This window comes from Gopherus evgoodei, chromosome 9 (genome assembly GCF_007399415.2).
Source record: "Gopherus evgoodei ecotype Sinaloan lineage chromosome 9, rGopEvg1_v1.p, whole genome shotgun sequence".
Classification (NCBI taxonomy): Eukaryota; Metazoa; Chordata; order Testudines; family Testudinidae; genus Gopherus; species Gopherus evgoodei.
In genome coordinates, this window is record NC_044330.1 from 30,778,896 (window position 1) to 30,798,314 (window position 19,419).

Genomic DNA, 19,419 nt, shown 5'->3' on the forward strand with positions numbered 1-19,419 from the left:
TCTAGCACTGTATTTGTAAGCTGTAGAGCGTGAGAGGCACAGGGATATTTTTGTTAAGGAAGGAAGCGGTGCATGAAAGAGTTTTGGCAATTAGTGGATAAAACAATTTCCTCTCATCAGCCAAACATTCCTCTCCTTCTCTGCCCTTTGAACCAAATCCTGAAAAGCAAGTAAAGGGCTAGGTTCTGAAGAAAAATGTGCTGAGGTGCAATGGTGCTGAGTGAGAGAATTCTCAGTGCCATGAGGTTCTTCATGGCCTTCAATCCTGTATATGGGGACTGTGATTGGCTATTCCAGGAAATGGGGGAAAATAGAAGACAAAGCTACCTACATTGTTGTGAGCCATATAGATTTTCCATACCTGCGCCATAATCTCCTTTTTCCCACTTAGTGTTGCAGTGTAAAGAACCTCCTCTATTGTCCCCTCTGGTGCAACAGAAATATGATGTTTCTGCAGTAGGGGAATGCAGAAGCCATTTTAGGTTTTGACCCAATTGATTCCTGTGTTAGTTTGGGAGCTTGCTCCCCCATCCAATGTATTTTCAGACTCTAACCTATACAATCATTTCTGAAGATAAACCCTAAAAGATCCAATAAATTTTCAATATACAAATATCATTACTAACTATGGGATTTTACAGGATTTCCCGGTCTCTTCTGTCATGAGCATTTTAAGGTTAAATTATCCTGACCTACTCCTTCCTAATTCAATTAAATGCCAAAATAAACAGTGGATTAGTTACTGAACAGTTAATTGTTACTTTAAAGGTTTTCTTCATTTTTATTTAAACAAATGCACAGCATTTAGCTTCAGAGAACTGCAATGCTAAACTACAGGCATCATGGCCAAAGGATGAACTACTGAAAACTGCTGCACAGTGCAGTGTGGAATGGGTATGCTGCCAGGGCAGTCAATTTATTGAAGAGAGCTGCTTCACTGGTGCTGCAGATGCTAGTGTGCTTGTTGCAGTATGCCAGCATAACTGCAGGCATGTTCAGTGGGATGGAGTTGCTGTAGACCCACGCAGAAACTAGACCCCTCAGAAACCAGGTGAGACCCATCTGAGATGCTTACAGATTTAAGCAATTGATTTTTCCAGTTCAGAAAAGCACGACAGAAAGGGTGAAAATCTGGAACTTGAAAATGAAGCTTGTTATTACACAGCCACAGTCTGAGGCCATGTCTACATCTAAAATTTTGCAGCGCTGGTTGTTACAGCTGTATTAATACAGCTGTATAGGGCCAGCGCTGCAGAGTGGCCACACTTACAGCAACCAGCGCTGCAAGTGGTGTTAGATGTGGCCACACTGCAGCGCTGTTGGGCGGCTTCAAGGAGGGTTCGGGGAACGCGAGAGCAAACCGGGAAAGGAGACCAGCTTCGCCGCGGTTTGCTCTCGCGTTCCCGGAACCACCCAGCAAACCTCAGGGAAGGAGACCTACTTGCTCGGGGTTCGGGGAACGCGAGAGCAAGCCGGGGAAGGAGACCAGCTTGATTACCAGAGGCTTCCTCAGGTATTCTGGGATACCTGCTTATTCCACGGAGGTCAAAAAAAGCGCTGGTAAGTGTCTATACTTGATTACCAGCGCTGGATCACCAGCGCTGGATCCTCTACACCCGAGACAAAACGGGAGTACGGCCAGCGCTGCAAACAGGGAGTTGCAGCACTAGTGGTGCCCTGCAGATGTGTACACCTCCTAAGTTGCAGCGCTGTAACTCCCTCACCAGCGCTGCAACTTTCTGATGTAGACAAGCCCTGAGTCTTAACTTCAATGCTCATCGGCTTTCCCTATCCCTGGAAAGGGAGAGAAATTACATAGGTTCCTATGAACAAGAGATGCTCCTAAGGATGGTGATGGTAATAACCGGACTTGTATGTTAAGAAAATAGAACATAAAATGGCACTGAGGCTTATTTTATAATCCTCCTCTAGCTGCATGTTATCCAGGGTACTGCTGCTCTCCTCTGCTGTCAGAGTACTTATTAGAATTACGGTTGGCAGAATTCAATTTTTATTTGTTTATAATTTTGATGAATAATATTGATTTTTATTTTAAGCATTTTTTAACATTTGTATTGATTTAAATGTTCATAGTGGTAGGAAATTATGGGGAGTCAGACAATGGGAGCGTCAAACAATAATTATTTAACGACAGTAGGCATTGAGATTCAATAAGTTAAAGCTTTAAAACAGTTAAAACCAAAATTGTCAACATCTTGTCAAAACATACAAAGTATATAGCCTTAAATCTAACTCTCAGAAGCTTGAAGATAGTCTTTTTCTTTCTTCACCTAGCTGTAAATTTTGATTATTATTGATAGAAATATTTTTGTTGGTTTGTGTATGTACCAATGAAATTGACATTTACCAATAAAAATCTAATCCTTGCAAGCCTAATTATAATCTGCTTGGTGAGGATTCGGTTGTGTTTCACAGCACTTACTTGAAATAACCTAATGTTTTCAATGGCCCTTTGGCTCGCACATCACAACATGTCATGTGTGAGCCACTGTATGGGCCTGTGCAGGGGAATACAGGGGCAACACCATACTCCCTTACATCAGGTACTCTTATTACAGATCACAGGGTAAAGGGGAGATTAGCTTCTGTGGGGCTGCTACCTTCCACGCTCATGCATGTAGTCAGTCAGTGGGCAATCAGAGGTGGGGAAAGCCTGGAGTTTTGACTCTTCCCCCTGTATCCAGCACAGAGGGACAAATACCCTGCAGCAGGTATGAGATGGTGCATATTACTCCCCTTCCCCTCCACAGAACAAAGTGAGAGACCCAAAAAACAGACTTTGACTCTCACAATTACAGTCTAGTCCCTACTCTGCTGCTAGATCAGGGCAGCTAAGCACAAGGCAGACACAAAGCCACTGTCTAGCCCTTAGGGTACAGGTCTTCAAGGCATTGAGCTTCTTCAGCTCCTGTTGACTTGAATGGTAACTAAGGGCACTCAAGACATCACAGGATTGATCCCTTACTTTGTGGTTTGTAGGTACATTAGGTTGTGGGAGGAGAGATGGGAGCAGAAAAGTCAAAGTTTTTGTTTTGTTCCTCTAACATTTCTTTCTCTGAATTTTAAATAATATTGAGATTAGCAGGCTAGATGAGTAGCTCTCTGCAGTTACACTAGCCACTGGGTCAGCAGAACTGGTGAGGGGCCAATGGTAATGTTATGGGGGCTGCTTTATGTTTCCACCCTTGGGTGGCATTTTTAAGCAAGTTGTTTCAGATGGTTCAGGCAGGGCTCCATGGCTGCTGGGAGCAGAAGCAAGAGCAGGATCTAGAGGGGCTGGAGCGGCCACTGAGGTACCTTGGGTCAGGCTAGAGAGCTAGAGGTGATTGGGCCAAGTCACCCTATGCAAAGCATCCATCCTGATTCCCCTTCCTATCCCTGACACCACAATATCCCCCATTACCCTGACTCCCCCCACTTCCCAAGCAGAGCACTCACCGCAACTTCCTCCCGCTTCCCCTGACTCCTCACTCCCCACACTTAATATGGTGCTTAGCATGTTTGGATTTCACTGTGCACCTCTGTCTTCTCCCCCATCCACCCATTCAAAGCGAGCTTCTGCTAACCAGGATAAAAATGATAAAGGTTGTTGGTCCTCATGCTTCAGGTCATACACTGATTAGCAGATTGGATTAGGAAAAACTCTACCCCTTTGAAACCAAATTGGACAATTAAGCAAATGCATTATGGATGGGTGACTTGTCTCTAATGAACGTGTGTGAGGACTGTAATAGTACTCAGCCTTTCTGACAGGGCCCATTGAGCCCTTCCACTCTTGTGGAACCTGGCCTTAGCAACTGAATTGCAAACCTTTTGAAGTTCATCCATCATTATCAGTGTACAAAATACGTTGCATACATATCCTGGTTTTGTATGCACTAGATCACCTAAACCTCTTGTCCTCCATTTGATATAGCTGATTTTTTTCCTCATTCACTTAGCTATAAAAGAGTCTGTGATGTTTTCTTATTTCATGTAAGATGTCTAATGGTAGGCTCATTACTGCCAAAGAAGATTTCTTCAAGCAATACTGTGTGTGCTGTGTAATAGTACATGGGGTTAGTCAGTGTGATCATGTCTCCCACAAGTGGCTGGCCTCAGCAATGGTAATAGTTCACTACTTTTCTCACATCTAAAGGCGTTGTTCCTTTATCTCAATTGGAAAAACTTGTGCTTTTGGGATGCTTTCTTTGACAGGGAAACAAGCCTTTTAAATAGGAGGAAGCGGTAGATGTGGTATATCTTGACTTTAGTAAGGCTTTTGATACTTTCTCGCATGACCTTCTCATAAACAAACTAGGGAGATACAACCTAGATGGAGCTACTATAAGGTGGGTGCATAAAGTTGGAAAATTGTTCCCAGAGAGTAGTTATCAGCGGTTCACAATCAGGCTGGAAGGGCATAATGAGTGGGGTCCTGGAGGGATCAGTTCTGTTCAATATCTTCATCAATGATTTAGATAATGGCATACATAGTACACTTATAAAGTTTGCAGACAATACAAGGTTGGGTGGGTTTGCAAGTGTTTTGCAGGATAGGATTAAAATTCAAAATGATCTGGACAAACTGGAGAGATGGTCTGAAGTAAATAGGATGAAATTCAATAAGGACAAATGCAAAGTATTTCACTTAGGAAGGAACAATCAGTTGCACAAATACAAAAGGGGAAATGACTGCCTAAGAAGGAGTACTGCGGAAAGAGATCTGGGAGTCATAGTGGATCACAAGCTATGAGTCAACAATGTAACACTGTTGCAAAAAAAGCAAACATAATTCTGGGATTTATTAGCAGGAGTATTGTAAGCAAGACACGAGAAGTAATTCTTCCACTCTACTCCATGCTGATTAGGCCTCAACTGGAGTATTGTGGTCTAGTTCTGGGTGCCACATTTCAGGAAAGATGTGGACAAATTGGAGAAAAGCCAGAGAAGAGTAACAAAAATGATAAAAGATCTAGAAAGCATGACTTATGAGGGAAGATTGAAAAAATTGGGTTTATTTAGTCCGGAGAAGAGAAGACTGAGAGGGGACATGTTTTCAAGTACATAAAAGGTTGTTACAAGGAGGATGGAGAAAAATTGTTCTTCTTAACCTCTGAGGATAGGACAAAAAGCAATGGGCTTAAATTGCAGCAAAGGCAGTTTAGGTTGGACATTAGGAAAAATTCCTAACTGTCAGAGAAGTTAAGCACTGGAATAAATTGGCTAGGGAGGTTGTGGAATCTCCATCATTGGGGATTTTTAAGAGCAGGTTGGACAAATTCCTGTCAGGGATGATCTCAATAATACTTAGTCCTGCCTTGAGTGCAGGGGACTGGACTAGATAACTTCTAGAAGTATCTTCCAGTTCTATGATTCTATGCTTCTTTCCAGCTTCCATAATCCCTTTGTTCCTCAACTCATCACAGCACTCTATAAGAGCCAACACTTAAGGAGATCAGCTAGTTTCTTATAGGTTCACATAAGCTTTTTATAGATCAAGTTTTAGTGTTGTATTACTGTGGATTTTTTAAAATTAGGTTTGATTTGTTATTGACATCTTCTTAGGGATTAGAGCAGGGCAGGATGTCACATTAAACAAACACAATATAATTTCTTATAGAATTAATAATTTAAAAAATCTTTTCTACAGATTTTAACATATTAACACAGTTATATTTTGAACATGAGTAATTCCGGGCAGGAATGTTCTAAGAAGACATGACTGTGATTCTAAATGATACTGCGGACTATATTGGTGTTTCTGAGCAAGGGAGTTTTGATATAGCTGTCTACAATTTACTGAGTTATGCATTTGCTAGTCAGGTAAACTCCCTGTGTGGTTAATGAGAATTGTGCTTACATCAGGAGTGTGGGATCATGTTCAGAGATCATAATTTTTCAGACAAAGCCTGTGTATCAGCTGATCCGATCTATACAAGCTGTGTATATTTGTCATGGTTTTATCATTATTTTATTCCCTAGGAGGGGAGCAGTGTAAGGTGGAGCACAGAAAGTGACTGCTCTAAGTGCTTGTTAAATGTATGATCCCAAAACATTCTTCCTTCTTTGAAAACAACAACAAAGAAGTCCTAGCTCCACAAAGCTGCTTCTGGCCTGCAACTTCAAACCTTCACATCCCACTGATAACAGGGCCTGCCTTTTCAAAAGAAACATTTTTTTCAGACATTCACTCTAAGCAAAGTTTCACTGTAAGTGAAATTACAGTTAGGACAGTGAGATAGATACACTGAAACAGATCAGTATTTAGATTTTACCTTCCTATAAACAACATCCCCCTGTATTAGAGAATATGAATCTACCAGAATTCCACCATAGGCTTCCATTGCAGAACCTGTGGATGTTCACATGTAGTCTATTGGTGAATGAAGTACGGGTTCCCTTCTGTGGCTGATTCTCAGAGGACATGAGTCAGGTACAAGCCTCAGTTAAAAAGCCTTGGAATTCTAGCTCAAGTTGTAGCAATTCATGCCTTTAGCTCTGAAGGTCCCTGGCTGAATCCCTGGTGTGTCAGCCAACAAGGCAGCCATCACATGTGCACTGTATAGCTGTAGGTGAAGAGTGTGACAAGTACTTAGTAGAAGACTTTGCCATTGCATGTTGGAGGTAGTTGTTCAGTGAGTTAAGAACATAAGAATGGCCACACCTGGTCAGACCAAGGGTCCATCCAGCCCAGCATCCTGTCTGCTGACAATGGCCAATACCAGGTGCCCCAGAGGGAGTTAACCTAAAAGGCAATGATTAAGTGATCGCTCTCTTGTCATCCATCACCACCCTCTGACAAACAGAGGCTAGGGACACCATTTCTTCCCTGTCCTGGCTAATAGCCATTAATGGACTTAACCTCCATAAATTTATCTGAAAAATTACCATTTATTCCCCTACCCTTTGTTCCCTGTCTTTTAACCAGTTGTGAATCCATGAAAGGATCTTCCCTCTTATCCCATGACAACTTAATTTACGTAAGAGCCTTTGGTGAAGGACTTTGTCAAAGGCTTTCTGGAAATCTAGGTACACTACGTCCACTGGGTTCTCCTTGTCCACATGTTTGTTGACCCTTCAAAGAACTCTAATAGATTAATAGGACATGATTTCCCTTTACAGAAACCATGTTGACTTTTGCCCAACAATTTATGTTCTTCTATGTATCTGACAATTTTATTCTTTACTATTGTTTCAACTAATTTGCCCGTTACTGATGTTAGACTTACCGGTCTGTAATTGCCAGGATCTAGAGCCCTTTTTAAATATTGGCAACCCAGTTTTTGGTTAGAGTACAGATAATCAGTGCCCTTCGAGAAAGAAAACTGGGTGAAATTTAGTAGAAATACTCAAACTATAAGTAGACTCCTATGGGGAGATTTCTTTGTAGCCATAATGCCCTTTGCTGTTCAAACCATTTAACAGCATTATAATCATTCTTTTCCCATGCTCCAGCCAAAAATATGTGTCACTGAGGCATGTGGATGGGGAACAGAAAAATGATGATGTAGAAAGAATAGATATGTGACTCTGACACCTTCCTCCATTAAAATGAATACAAAACAATCAAAGGTTAAAAAGTGAAAAATTAAATACTTTAAAATCTGCTTAGCTTCCAGCCTGGATTTCAATTTTACATTATTTTCCATTTTAAAAGGAAAAGGGAGTGACAGTTCTAAACAATTAACTAATCTGACCAAGTCTCATTCTACCCAGAAATGACTGCATTTCATGGCGGGGTAAAACAGCTGCTATATATGTGGAGTGGTTTCAAAAGCACTTAGCATTGCCTTCAGTTTGCTGCTACTGAAGTTAATGGTGAAAATCTTATTCCCTTCAGTAGGAGCAGATTCAGACCAATGCCTGAGTGCTTTTGAAAATCCCACCTAGCGTCTGGAAAAAAAAATTAACATTCTTTGGAATGAAAGGAACTATGTAAACAAAAAAAAACTATGTGAATACAGAAAACAAGTAGCCAAACTTACTAGAAAGATGGCAGCAGAATAAAACAACGGGAAACAAAACAGGACAAAGGGTGAGCATAGAAAAATGGGTAAATCTGTGAAAGAAAAGAGCAAACAAATAAGATCTGCTTTAAACCAACAAAGTACCCAGTTTTAGAACTTTTAGAAAATGCTAAGAGGTAAGTATTTAGAAATTACACCAGAAGCAGAAGTGTAGATTGCAAGCTCTTTGTGGCAAGGACATATTATTTTATGACTCTCAAAGCACCATCCACACCAACAGTACTTTAGAAATAACAGTAATGAAAATGACTCCTCCCTTCTGGCGTCTGTAGATTGTATGCATGCAAATGAACCATTTTTAATGCAAGTCAAGGCCATTATTTCCTGACTCTGTCTATACTTATTTCTTGCCTCCACTTCTGGCAGAGGAATTACTGTAGAACAGATAAAGGTTCCATAAGTAAACACTGAGGAGGGCACTACTTTAGCTAATCCTCATACGAAATGATTGAAAGAGAAATAAATACATACTGATCCAGAGGCCTGTTCCTATAAACACAGGAGTAAAATCATTGCACCTGGAGTTAATGAGTTGGATTCTGTGCTGCACCTGCACAAAACTTGTAGTACCAGTAGGAGTGGGGAAGACAGGCAAAGGTGACTTTACACCACCTTTGAGCTGGTTGGATTCTGGGCTGCCTCAGGTGCTGAAACAGCCTCCAGCACAAGTAAGAGGAACTCCTGGGGAGCTCCAACTAATGACAGCCTTCCCAGCTCTGCCTGTGGGCTTCAGAGCAGCCCAGAATCTCCAAAGAATCTTGCAGAGAACTACAAGCATGTCCCCTAGTCTTCTGCCCCCAGCTTCCTCTCAGCATGTCTCCTCCAAGGCTTGGCAGAGGAGGAGGTGGTGGAGAGAATCTAGGAAACTTACATTGGCTCCAGACTGCTCCTGCACCTAGTAATTCTCTCATAGACCCTCAGAGCTCCTGAACAGCACCTTATACACTGCCACAAGGGCATATGGATGATTGGGCAGGGGCTAAAATTGGCCCAGTTGGACTATTTGTGCACACTACAAAGTTTCACTGTGACAAGTCCATGCGTTGTATGTTGTAGCCAAGTCTGTCCCAGGATATTAGAGGGACAAACCAGGCAAGGTAGTATCTTTTATTGGACCAACTTCTGTTTGTGAGAGAGAGAAACTTTCAAATCACACACAGCTTAGAATATGTGCTAAATATTTATGCCAAACAAGTGTTCCACCTTGCATTTAACTGGGACATTCAGAATTCCTTTCCCAGATCTGAAGAAGAGCTCTCTGTAGCTCAAAAACTTATCTCTCTCACCAACAGAAGTTGGTCCAATAAAAGATATTACATCACCTACCTTGTCTCTAATGTCCATGTGTTGCAGACAGAAATAATCACTATAGAAAGCACATATGGAGAGCTGATCCTCAAGCTCTTAAAACATTGGTCTCAAGCTGAAAAGTTCCTTTAGCTAGTAGTGCTAACAGTTTCATATCCACTCTGTGAGCCAGCCATTGGAGAGCATCATCACTCACTCATACATCCAAGGAGATAAATTACGGTGAGATTCCTGAGCACATTACAGGCATGCTGTACCTGGGTTCGGTACTGCTGTGGCTGGAAAGTGAGCTGTTCTGGCATCTCATATTTCTTCATTGTAGGTCCAGCTGCTCCTTCAGTTCCTAGTCAGCTTTCCCTTTGACCACATTGTAGATTACATTTTAATAGAGACTGTTTTGTTAAAATTTTAATCCAAAAACATCATGTATTTTTACCTTTTCTTAAATGCATTTTAGCTGCTTGAAACAACTGTCCATGATATTTCTTTCCTCTTGCTTTAGAGTCAAGGTTTTTGTTTTTTCATTTGAGGTGGGAGGGGGGAGTTTAAGGAAATCTTTTCTTTCTTTACTAGATGAGTTTCCAAAAGCTTTTGTAGAAAAAAAATCCAAATAGCTCTATGTATATTTGGTTGATGAAATAAAGCTGGTTTTGCATACAGGCAAAAGTGATTTTTATTGTGGTGTCTGGGTGTGAATTAACCCTTTGTAACCATTTTTAAAAGTGTCAGTGGGAGTTGGGCAGCCAACTCTCTGAAGTGCCTTTGAAAATTTCACCTTTAGCTTCCAAGTTTATTAAGGTCACCACTTTCCATCAGGAGTTGCCCGTCCTTGTTTACTTCAGATTGTTTCCTAAGTTTTATTTGTGTTTACTCCTTGGGTCAGATTCTTGGGCCTCTACTTTCTGCACCAGACCAACTTGGGTGGGAGGGGGAAAAGGAGGGAAGTCACAATGTGTCCTTAAGCAATGTTTGTCTCCTCCCAATCCCTGATTCTGGGTGTGCACGGCTTTGAGCCATTTTCAAGGCAGAATTTATATAGCCTTGTCAGTATCGGCAACCCAGAATTTCTGGGGTGCAGGGATGCCTAGCCACACCGTATTCTCCCCTACTTCCCACCATAGTTGGAGGGAGGGTGGAGGGGGTGTCATAGGAGCCCCTACAATAACTCTGTGCTATCTGAGATTCCCCCACTGGGTGAGTACGCTCCAAGACATTACAGTGCAGGATTGGAGTCTTTGTGTGTAGTACTCTGATTAGAACTCCTGTCAGTAAAAATCAGCTTGAGCTTATTAATTTTTTAAAAGAGGCTTCTCAGAAACTTGCCTGAATTGTAAACAGTGGACCAAATTCTGCTTATTTACACCTGAGCAAACCCTCTCAAATCAGTTGGATTTGAACGAGTGTATATGAGAGCAGAATTTGGCCCCAAATACTTTGTCTTCTGACACTATTTATAGTCTCCACCATTTCAGCAGTCATGAATCATGTCTATCTACAGATCACATGGGTATGATCTACATGGTGACTTGGTCACTTGAGGTAGAAATATGAGCTGGCAAGTCAAGGTTACTGTGTCTCCCTCTCTCCCTTTCTCTGTCAGTGCAATGCAGGTAATTACTAGCATGACATTTGGACTTAAAGTAGGCTTCATCTGGAGCAAAATTTTCCATTTTTTTAACTGCATAAGTGTAGTTTGAACAATGCACTGTGTACAACAGATCCTAGATCCATGCACAGAGAGCAGGTGCTTTCCTGTTCTCGATCTCATTTCGTAGAAAAGCCAGCCTCCTTGGTTAGAGGAAGTTGATGCTACAAGGAAAAATAAATAAAATGAAAAATCTTATGTAGGTCTTCCTTCTCTGAACTGTAGAAACTTTCATTGTGAGGAAACCACCAGCTCTTTTATCCTTAGTAGATGTCCTGGGAAAATGGAAACATAAAGACAGAATTACAAAGACAGAATTTGTCTAGTCTTAGAATACAAATACCTAAACAGACACAGTACAGTGTAAAGGAGAATCTTAGGTCTTATCCATGTGTTTAAATTAACCAGTGGGCCCTTAAAGTTTACTTCTTTGTACTGGTGATGCCCCTTTCTTGTTGTCATTGATTCAAAATGACTTTAAAATGAGTAATATTTTTCTTGTTTGCTAGCACCATCTCCCCCTGTTGTCCATCCACATAAAATGCATAGTCCTGGAACATAAGAAAGGTGATAACATTTCCTTCCAGTTCTTTTGTAAGCTGACATGAAGTAGACAGACCCTCTGAAGTTTTGTGCATGCTGTGCTTCTTCTCCTCCACCCCCCTTGCTGCAACAAGAAAAGCCTTTTCTTTTAACCTGGCTTCCTTTGAAGAAGTGACTCAGGCAGCTTCATGGCCTCTCAAGGTAAATGCATATATAGCCTGTATTTTTATATGATGTTTACAGAAAACTGCAGTCTTTTAAATTTCCAGCAATTTTATTAAATGAGAGGGGTTCAGAGTAAAGCCACATCATCCAAAGCATGGTTGTTTCACCTTTTTTGTTTTTCAGAATATGAGATGCTCCTAAGGAGAGTAAAATTGATAATAAAATGTTAATTGAATAAAATATATGAAATAAAAAGTAGCATTTGCATGTAACCTGTGAGGTGTTTGTTCATATTTCTGTGTGTACCAGTGCTTGTATAGTTGGCATTGAATATGTGGAAAGGGTATGCACTGATCCAAGGTTAATATATTTTGCACACACTTCTTCCATAGTCTACTTTGAAAATAGTGTGTTAGCAGGTGATGCTCATTTTCAAGATGTGTCACAGTCCTGCTACCAAATAACAAAGGAAATCTTTGAAGATTAATTGCATTTAGTCAGATTAGCTATATTTGGGTTCATTCTTGACATGTATTGTCTGTAGCTGGAGACAGTTGACTCCTCAGAACTGCAAGTGAAAATTGCAGTCAGTCAATCATAAAATCCTTCTAAGTTCATTTGCACATACTATCAAATGATATTACTGAACAGAAACAGCCAAGATTCAGATCTCCTTTATGTCAATACAACTCCACTGAAGATACCCCATGGAGTTGTACAGGTGCAGTGGGAGCAGAATTTGGGAGTCTAGCAGAGTTCCAACAATTTGCTATATAGGATTGTCAGTTTTTGGCTATCTTTTTGCTAGAACTTTGTAAATGCAATGCTACTTAACACTAAGGATGTTCTTGGGTACCAAGTAGTTTTTATAGCATTATTGCTGCATGCTTTGAAATATTCTTCTTTTGGAGTGTGAAGACTTGCATATTTCTATTGAAGTTATAATGGGGAATTTGTAATGTATATTTTTAATGTACAGTAGTTAGCAGAAACAGCTGAATAATGTAGCCTTCTAGCCTAGAGTTTCCACAGTAAAGAAACATGATAATACACTTCTAGACAGTGGCCAGTAATTCTACAAATTATGATTATACTGTCCAATCTGTTTGTTTATCTTAAATGTTCACTTACCATAAGTGAAATAGAAAAATACCTTCACAAAATAAGCACAAAAATAGACAAAGCTTCAAAGTATTTTAGATTTCCATCAATATTTAATGTATATGCTGTTTGATTTTTTGATAACTTAAATGTGATGGACAAAACTGCAGTTTGTCATTTTATTTCTTATTACTATTCAAGAATGACACTAGCACTTGGCCAATAAGACTTCATGGCATTTCATGTAACAAGAGTTAGAGCAACAACAGTAGCCTGTGAGGTGAAATGATGCAGAAGCACCTATAAAATATTCATAACCCAGTTATACATTTTTAAAAGCCAGATAGAAATTCAAAAGGCTTCCTTCTTTGTCCTGTGGTCTCAGACTTTGAAAGAAAGCAGTAGCTGCAAAGATAAATTAAGATCAAAATATGATTAAACGATGAATCAGCTACACTATGTTCAAATAATGCTGAAGGATCTCATTTAAACCCATAACAGCAAAGGAAAACTTTAAAGCCACAGCTCCTTCTGGTGCTAAAACCCCGTTCTGCATAAGTATTGTAGCACACTTGATAGAAACGATTTGTTTGGGGACACTCACAGTATCTAAGTGTGGAGGCTCAGTTTAATAAAATGCTGTGTTATTTAAACACAATAGGCCTAGCATTGCTTTCATTTATGCCAGTATAACTAATTTAGCTCACTGAAATCAGTGGTAAAACCAGTGTGAGATCCAAATTGGGCTCATAAGATAGATTTTTCTTTCTGTTATATACATGCACACTTATTGACTTTGGTGGCGTTTGGCGATGTAAGATAGGGCCCAATCGTACAGCCATTTCAAGTATAAGTAGTCTCATTACCTTAAATGGGACTACCCAAGGTAACAAACACTGTGTGTCTAATAAAAAGAACGAGGAGTACTTGTGGCACCTTAGAGACTAACAAATTTATTTGAGCATAAGCTTTCGTGGGTGTAGCTGGGTGGTCCCCTGCTCCTGCCCGGAAGGGGTTAAAAATAGCCTGGGAAGAGGCTGTGGCTGGAGAAAGCAGCCTTTAGGCTGGGCTGATTGGGGGAAGTGGCTGCAGCTGGGGACATGCCTCAAACTGAGCAACAGGGCCTTATAAGAAGGCCAGGGAAGCCAGAAGCCAGTTAGTCTCTCTCTAGCTGTAGAGTGAGAAGGGCCTGGCTACAGGGAGTTAGACACAAGGTTCCTAAGTGAAGCAGGGCTGGGGAAAGGCTGAGGAGCTGGGGCGCTCCAGCCTGGAAAGCCCCAGGCTGTGGCCTAGCATTGGGCTAGCAGGTACTGGGGGTTGCAGAAGGCAGCCCAGGGGTAGGCCAAGGCAGCAGCAGGTCCAAACCCAACGTTGCCAGATACTGCAGTCTGCCCCAGGGCGTGGGGCTAGACAATGACTGGCGAGGTGAGGATAGTGGGTGAGGATTCCCCAGGCAGGGGAGACCCTAAGACTGAGGGGTTACTACCAGGGAGCAGAACCCCATGTAAAAGGGCACTGGGGTCCAGGGAGGGGCTTGGGGCCAGAGGACAGTCAGATCACTGGCCTGCAGAGGGCACTCCAGGCTGGAAATTAAGCAAATTCCTGAGGACGACCAGCAGGAGGTGCTGCAGGGGTGAGTCGGCCCTTCTACATGGGCTAAAGCCCACTTCATCAGATGCATGCAATGGAAAATACAGTAGGAAGATACACATACACACACACACACAGAGAACATGAAAAAATGAGTGTTGCCATATCAACTCTGAGACTAATTGATTAAGGTGGGCTATTACCAGCAGGAGAAAAAAACTTTTGTAGTGATAATCAGGATGGCCCATTTCAAACAGTTGACAAGAAGGTGTGAGTAACAGTATATAGTAATAGTGTGTATTTTCAGGATCAATCCCTAAGTACACAGACTGATAAAGCCTCATCTTCTAATACTCTAATTTCACTCTGGTGTAACACCATTTAAATCAATGGAATTACATTGGTTAAAACCATTTTGTCAGTGTGGAGAATCATGCCCAACCATTGTAACAAGAATACAGCCACTGATATCCTTTTAAAAAAGCCAGCTTTGGGAACCACAGATCCCAGACAAGTCATTTACTTTCTAGAGAGGCTTAATCTGAAAGAAACTATCATGCACTAATAAAACCATAAACATTGAAGAGAATACTGCACAGGCACTCTCAGTATATAAACTGTTACCCCATTTGACACAAGCAGTCTTGTGGGGTTGTTTCCATTAGGAGGAGAAATTAATGATAGGTATTTCTTTGATGCAATCCCATTTGTTTACAGAAAAAATGACTATGAAGTCCAGATTCCCTGCACACAGGAATCAAAGATCGGAAGACAGTTTCTCTGCTCAAAGTTCCAAGCCCCTTTCCGACCAGGACTCTACCCAAAAGTGCTCTCTCATATCTTTCTCACAGGGTCACATGACAAGCACTTCTCAGACTGTCTCTGATGCTGCCTTCTTTAGCTATGGTGCTTCTGCTCCTTCTCTGTGTCACACAGCTCTCTCAAACAGTAGCTATCCCCCTTCCTTTGCATTCAGCCCTTGGTGAAACTCTTCTGCCCACATAACTCAGGTTTCTGATCAGTCTTGTGGTGTGTGTTATATTTACCCAGAATGAGGGGCAGCTATTGCCCCACCAGTGAGGTATCACTCAGCTCCCAGCATAATATAGGGTACATGTACATGGTCTTGCTCTCTTTGTGTCTCTGTGTATCAGCATCCACATTCTACCACAAAGTTGATAGAAATCCCATTCCTGCAAAATTCTGACACTCATTGATAGATACAGCTACATAAAAATGATACAAAAGTAAACAGTTAAGTGAGCTAGGAAACAATATCATATTCTAATTATATAATCTAAATCTTAATTGTCTTTTTTTCCTTCTTGCAGATCCTCAAGGACAAATTAACAAAATATTTCAGGATTATCTTCCGGGTTCTCCAGACCTTCCTAGCCAAAGTAAACCTATTGAACCTACAGAAGCCTGGAAACATGTACAACCTCCTCACAGCTTGCCTCCTGGTCTGGAATACCTGAGCCAGGTCCTGTTGTCTCTCAACTTTAATAACATTTTGTTTCCTCAATAGCTTATGTTTGTGTTGAAATGAAACAAAACTTTGAAATTAATTTAGACTTGCAGGAAGAGCAGGATGGTTACTTCTGCCTTCACTTTCATTCCTCAATGACTCAATAAAGCGGGTCTCTTTCCCCTCTCCTTGTCATGCCTTACCTCTCTTTTCTTTTCCCCAATCTCCCTCCAGCTCATTAAGAGCCCGGTCCTACTCCCATGGAAATCATTACCAAAATTCCCATTGACTTCATAGAGAGAAAAACAAGGCTCTAAAATGGAGCCCACATTTTGAGGAGCACGAAGGTCTTTTAGCCAGATGATTTCTGCCCATAGTTGTACTTTTCCCAGAGCCATAAATATCCCTGTATATGGCATCTTAGATAGCTACTTATACAGACTGTGTCCAAAACCATCCTTGTCTCTAGCAAATTGTGGTTTGTAAAATAATTGGCATAATAGGCTTCAATGATTGTGAATTGTTTTTTATCTTTTAAACATCATAGCCATGAGGCCACTTCAAACGAAAGAGTCTATTTGACAAAAAACATTCTCAGCTGTGTTCCCAGGAACACTTGAGACTATTCGGAATGAAAGCATTTTAAAGTCTGATCACCTTGCCACATATGCTGTTTGAGTACTGTTTGCACTTCACTTAAGGCCTGCTTTTGCCATTATTCAAACTGTGTAATACTTTACTCCACAGTTATTCCCACTCAGTAGCATGTGGGAGGAGGAAAGAACCAGGCCCTGTTCTGACAGTGAAACTAGTCTGATCATTTAGAATGTGCAGCTCTGAGTCTCATGCACTAGACAGATGTTGAGTTTGGCTTCCAACATTGTAACAGAGCTAAGGAATGTTTCAATCCATAAAGGCTTTAATTGAAATAAATACATGAGACTATTTCTATCCGCATTAGGAAAAATGTATTTTACATTTGCAGCCTAAATTACCGTGTAGTATCTATTTGTTATTGAAAACACTGTCAGTATTAGATTGCTAATGAAATCGGGCACCTAAAGGGAATAGCAATTGTTTTTCACCCCATTCAGAATCTGTTCTTTATTTTAGAGCAGGGGCAGGCAAACTTTTTGGCCTGAGAGCTGCATTGGGTTTTGTAAATTGTATGGAGAGCCAGTTAAGGGAGGGGGTCGTGGCCTGGGATCCCTGCCCCATCCAACCACCCCTTCTCTCCTGACTGCCCCCGGAGCCCCTGCCCCTGACTGCCCCCTGCCCCCCATCCACCCTTCCCTTTCTGACTGTCCCTCGGGACCCCTGCCCCCATTCAACTCCCTGTTCCCCCCCCCAACCACCATCCACATCCCTGCCCCCTGACCACAACCCCAAACTCCCCTGCCCTCTATCCAACCCCCCCTGCTCCCTGCCCCCTTACCATGCTGGTGGCTGGCGGTGCTACGGCCGCGCCACGCAGCTGGAACTGGGCCACCACACAGCACAGAGCACCGGGTCAGGCCGGGCTCTGCAGCTGTGCTGCCCCAGGAGCTCACAGCCTATGGAGATATACAGGACAGTACCCAAAAGAGAAGAAAGTGTAGGAAAAGAATGTGTCTTGCAAACATTTATACCTTCAAAGTTGGGCCAGTACCTTTATAGCGGAGATATATTTAGGTTATACAGCCAAAACCGCCTCCGTTAACAACAACAACAATAAAAAAGATAATTAACCTGCTAAAAGGACTAAGGTCAAGCGAGTTGCATAGACCTTTATAAATCTTAGGGTGTAAAATACTTTGAGATGCAATGTGAGAATTCTTACAGAATCCAATAAAACAAAAAAGCATGATATGTTGCTATTCTTACTGCCCTCTCCAAACTTAGATATATTTTTATTTGATAATAAATTAATTTATAAATTAAAATAGCTCTAGGCTTTACCAGCTTAACATCACTCAATATGTTTTGTCTTGTGAAAGATCAAATTGGAGTACAAAACCAATGTTCACACATTGGGACATTTCTGCAATGTTCAAGATGTTTGGCAACCTGTACTAAAGCTCTATACTAAACTCCCTTCAGATGCAAGAGGTTCTTGTTATGCCTACTGAAGTTTAAGCTGCAAGTAGCATAAGTGCTTAAGAAAATGTTTGTAAGTTGAAAGGCCTTATTCAGAAATCATTTATTTGCATATGTACTTCAGAGATAAGTGTCAGGCTATGGAGGCTATCTCACTAGCTTCTGTTTGCAAACTGGATGAGCTGCAAGAGTGACTCAAACTAAATGGCTGCAACTTGTTCTGAATATGTATTACACAAGGTTTGCCAAATATAGAAGTGATATATAGTGGGGGGCTGTGGCACTATGATCCCATGTGGTCATCCCATGTTTTTTTTTCTTCAACCATGAGTAATGAGAAAATCTTGTACCAAATGTTTGATGGCCATCAGATATTTAAGGGAAAGAAATGACCAAAGGCTAAATTGTTAGTATGGTGACCTACAGTCAAAATGACATTGAAGTGATAGCCAGTCAGTTTTACAGCACTAGCACCCCCTTCTTAAAACAGAGAGAATACCTGAGAGACAATAATAAACCATTACAGCAGCTCTGGGGAGGAGATTCAGAAATACATGGCAAATATTCACTGTTTATCATTGGGTTTCTAATCTGTCAATCATATGATCATTTCTCCTTGGTCAACAAGTTGGCTTTATAGAGAAGTCTTTTTTTTTTTTTTGGCTCATTTTGGCATCCTAGAATGCCATGTAATGTCCACCATTTCTGAATCTCCAGGTTTTTTACAGCATAACTTTAAGCACAGTGTGCACTGGCCATGCCTCCTCCCTGTCCCCAACAAGTCCTTGTCTGTGCCTTCTGATGACTCACTCATATCAGGTGAATCTTCAACAGGGGAAAAAGGGCCAGACACCTTTGCATAATCAGAACAGCACAAAGGAGACAGAGTGGGAGAGAGAATCAGGTTTTGCATCCTTTGTACATTTCCCTCAGTTACAGCTGGCCTCATCATGACCCCAGTGGAACTCATTTGGGTCACTGCTTTCAAATGGATGCATACAATACATAACCATCACAGCTTATATCATATTCCTCCAGCTGGCATGGAGTAGAACCAGCTCCCTATTGAGCAGGTTGAGACTCCTCTGAATTAACAAGAAGATGACTACAGTGACACAGGATGCTCCCCAATGTACTCAGCCCCTGCTGGCCTAGGAGCAAGGAAATGTAGGTCTGCTGGAACATATGGTATCCTTGACAGGTATATGAGAGTGATTACTGTGGCAACTCCAAATCTCTTTAAAATTATAAGAGTGCCACCATGTACTTTCATTTATTTTCATTTTTTTAACAGCTGGACCAGATAATCATTCACCAGCAGGTGGAGCTTCTTGAAGGTACCATGTCTATGAGTTTCATCTTTACAATGCCAGCATGTAGATACCTTTGTAAATGTAACATAAATTATGCCCTGACCTTTTCCCATTGAAGTCAATGAAAACACACCCATTGACCTTAATGGGTATTTGATCAGGTCCTCCATGCACTGATAG

At 41.3% G+C, this 19,419-nt stretch overlaps 1 protein-coding gene across 4 annotated transcripts in view; it reads left to right on the forward strand.

The window, feature by feature from the left end:
* The first annotated feature begins 973 nt into the window (after window positions 1–973).
* Window positions 974–19,419, forward strand: part of LOC115658031 (phospholipid scramblase family member 5-like) — a 37,175-nt gene continuing 18,729 nt past the window's right edge. For all 4 annotated transcript variants that reach the window (XM_030576490.1, XM_030576489.1, XM_030576491.1 and 1 more), the window contains exons 1-4: window positions 974–1,051; window positions 11,571–11,727; window positions 15,714–15,865; window positions 19,221–19,263. In XM_030576490.1, coding sequence (XP_030432350.1) covers window positions 11,715–11,727; window positions 15,714–15,865; window positions 19,221–19,263 — 208 coding nt within the window. In that variant the 5' untranslated portion in view covers window positions 974–1,051; window positions 11,571–11,714. The remainder of the gene's footprint in view (window positions 1,052–11,570; window positions 11,728–15,713; window positions 15,866–19,220; window positions 19,264–19,419) is intronic.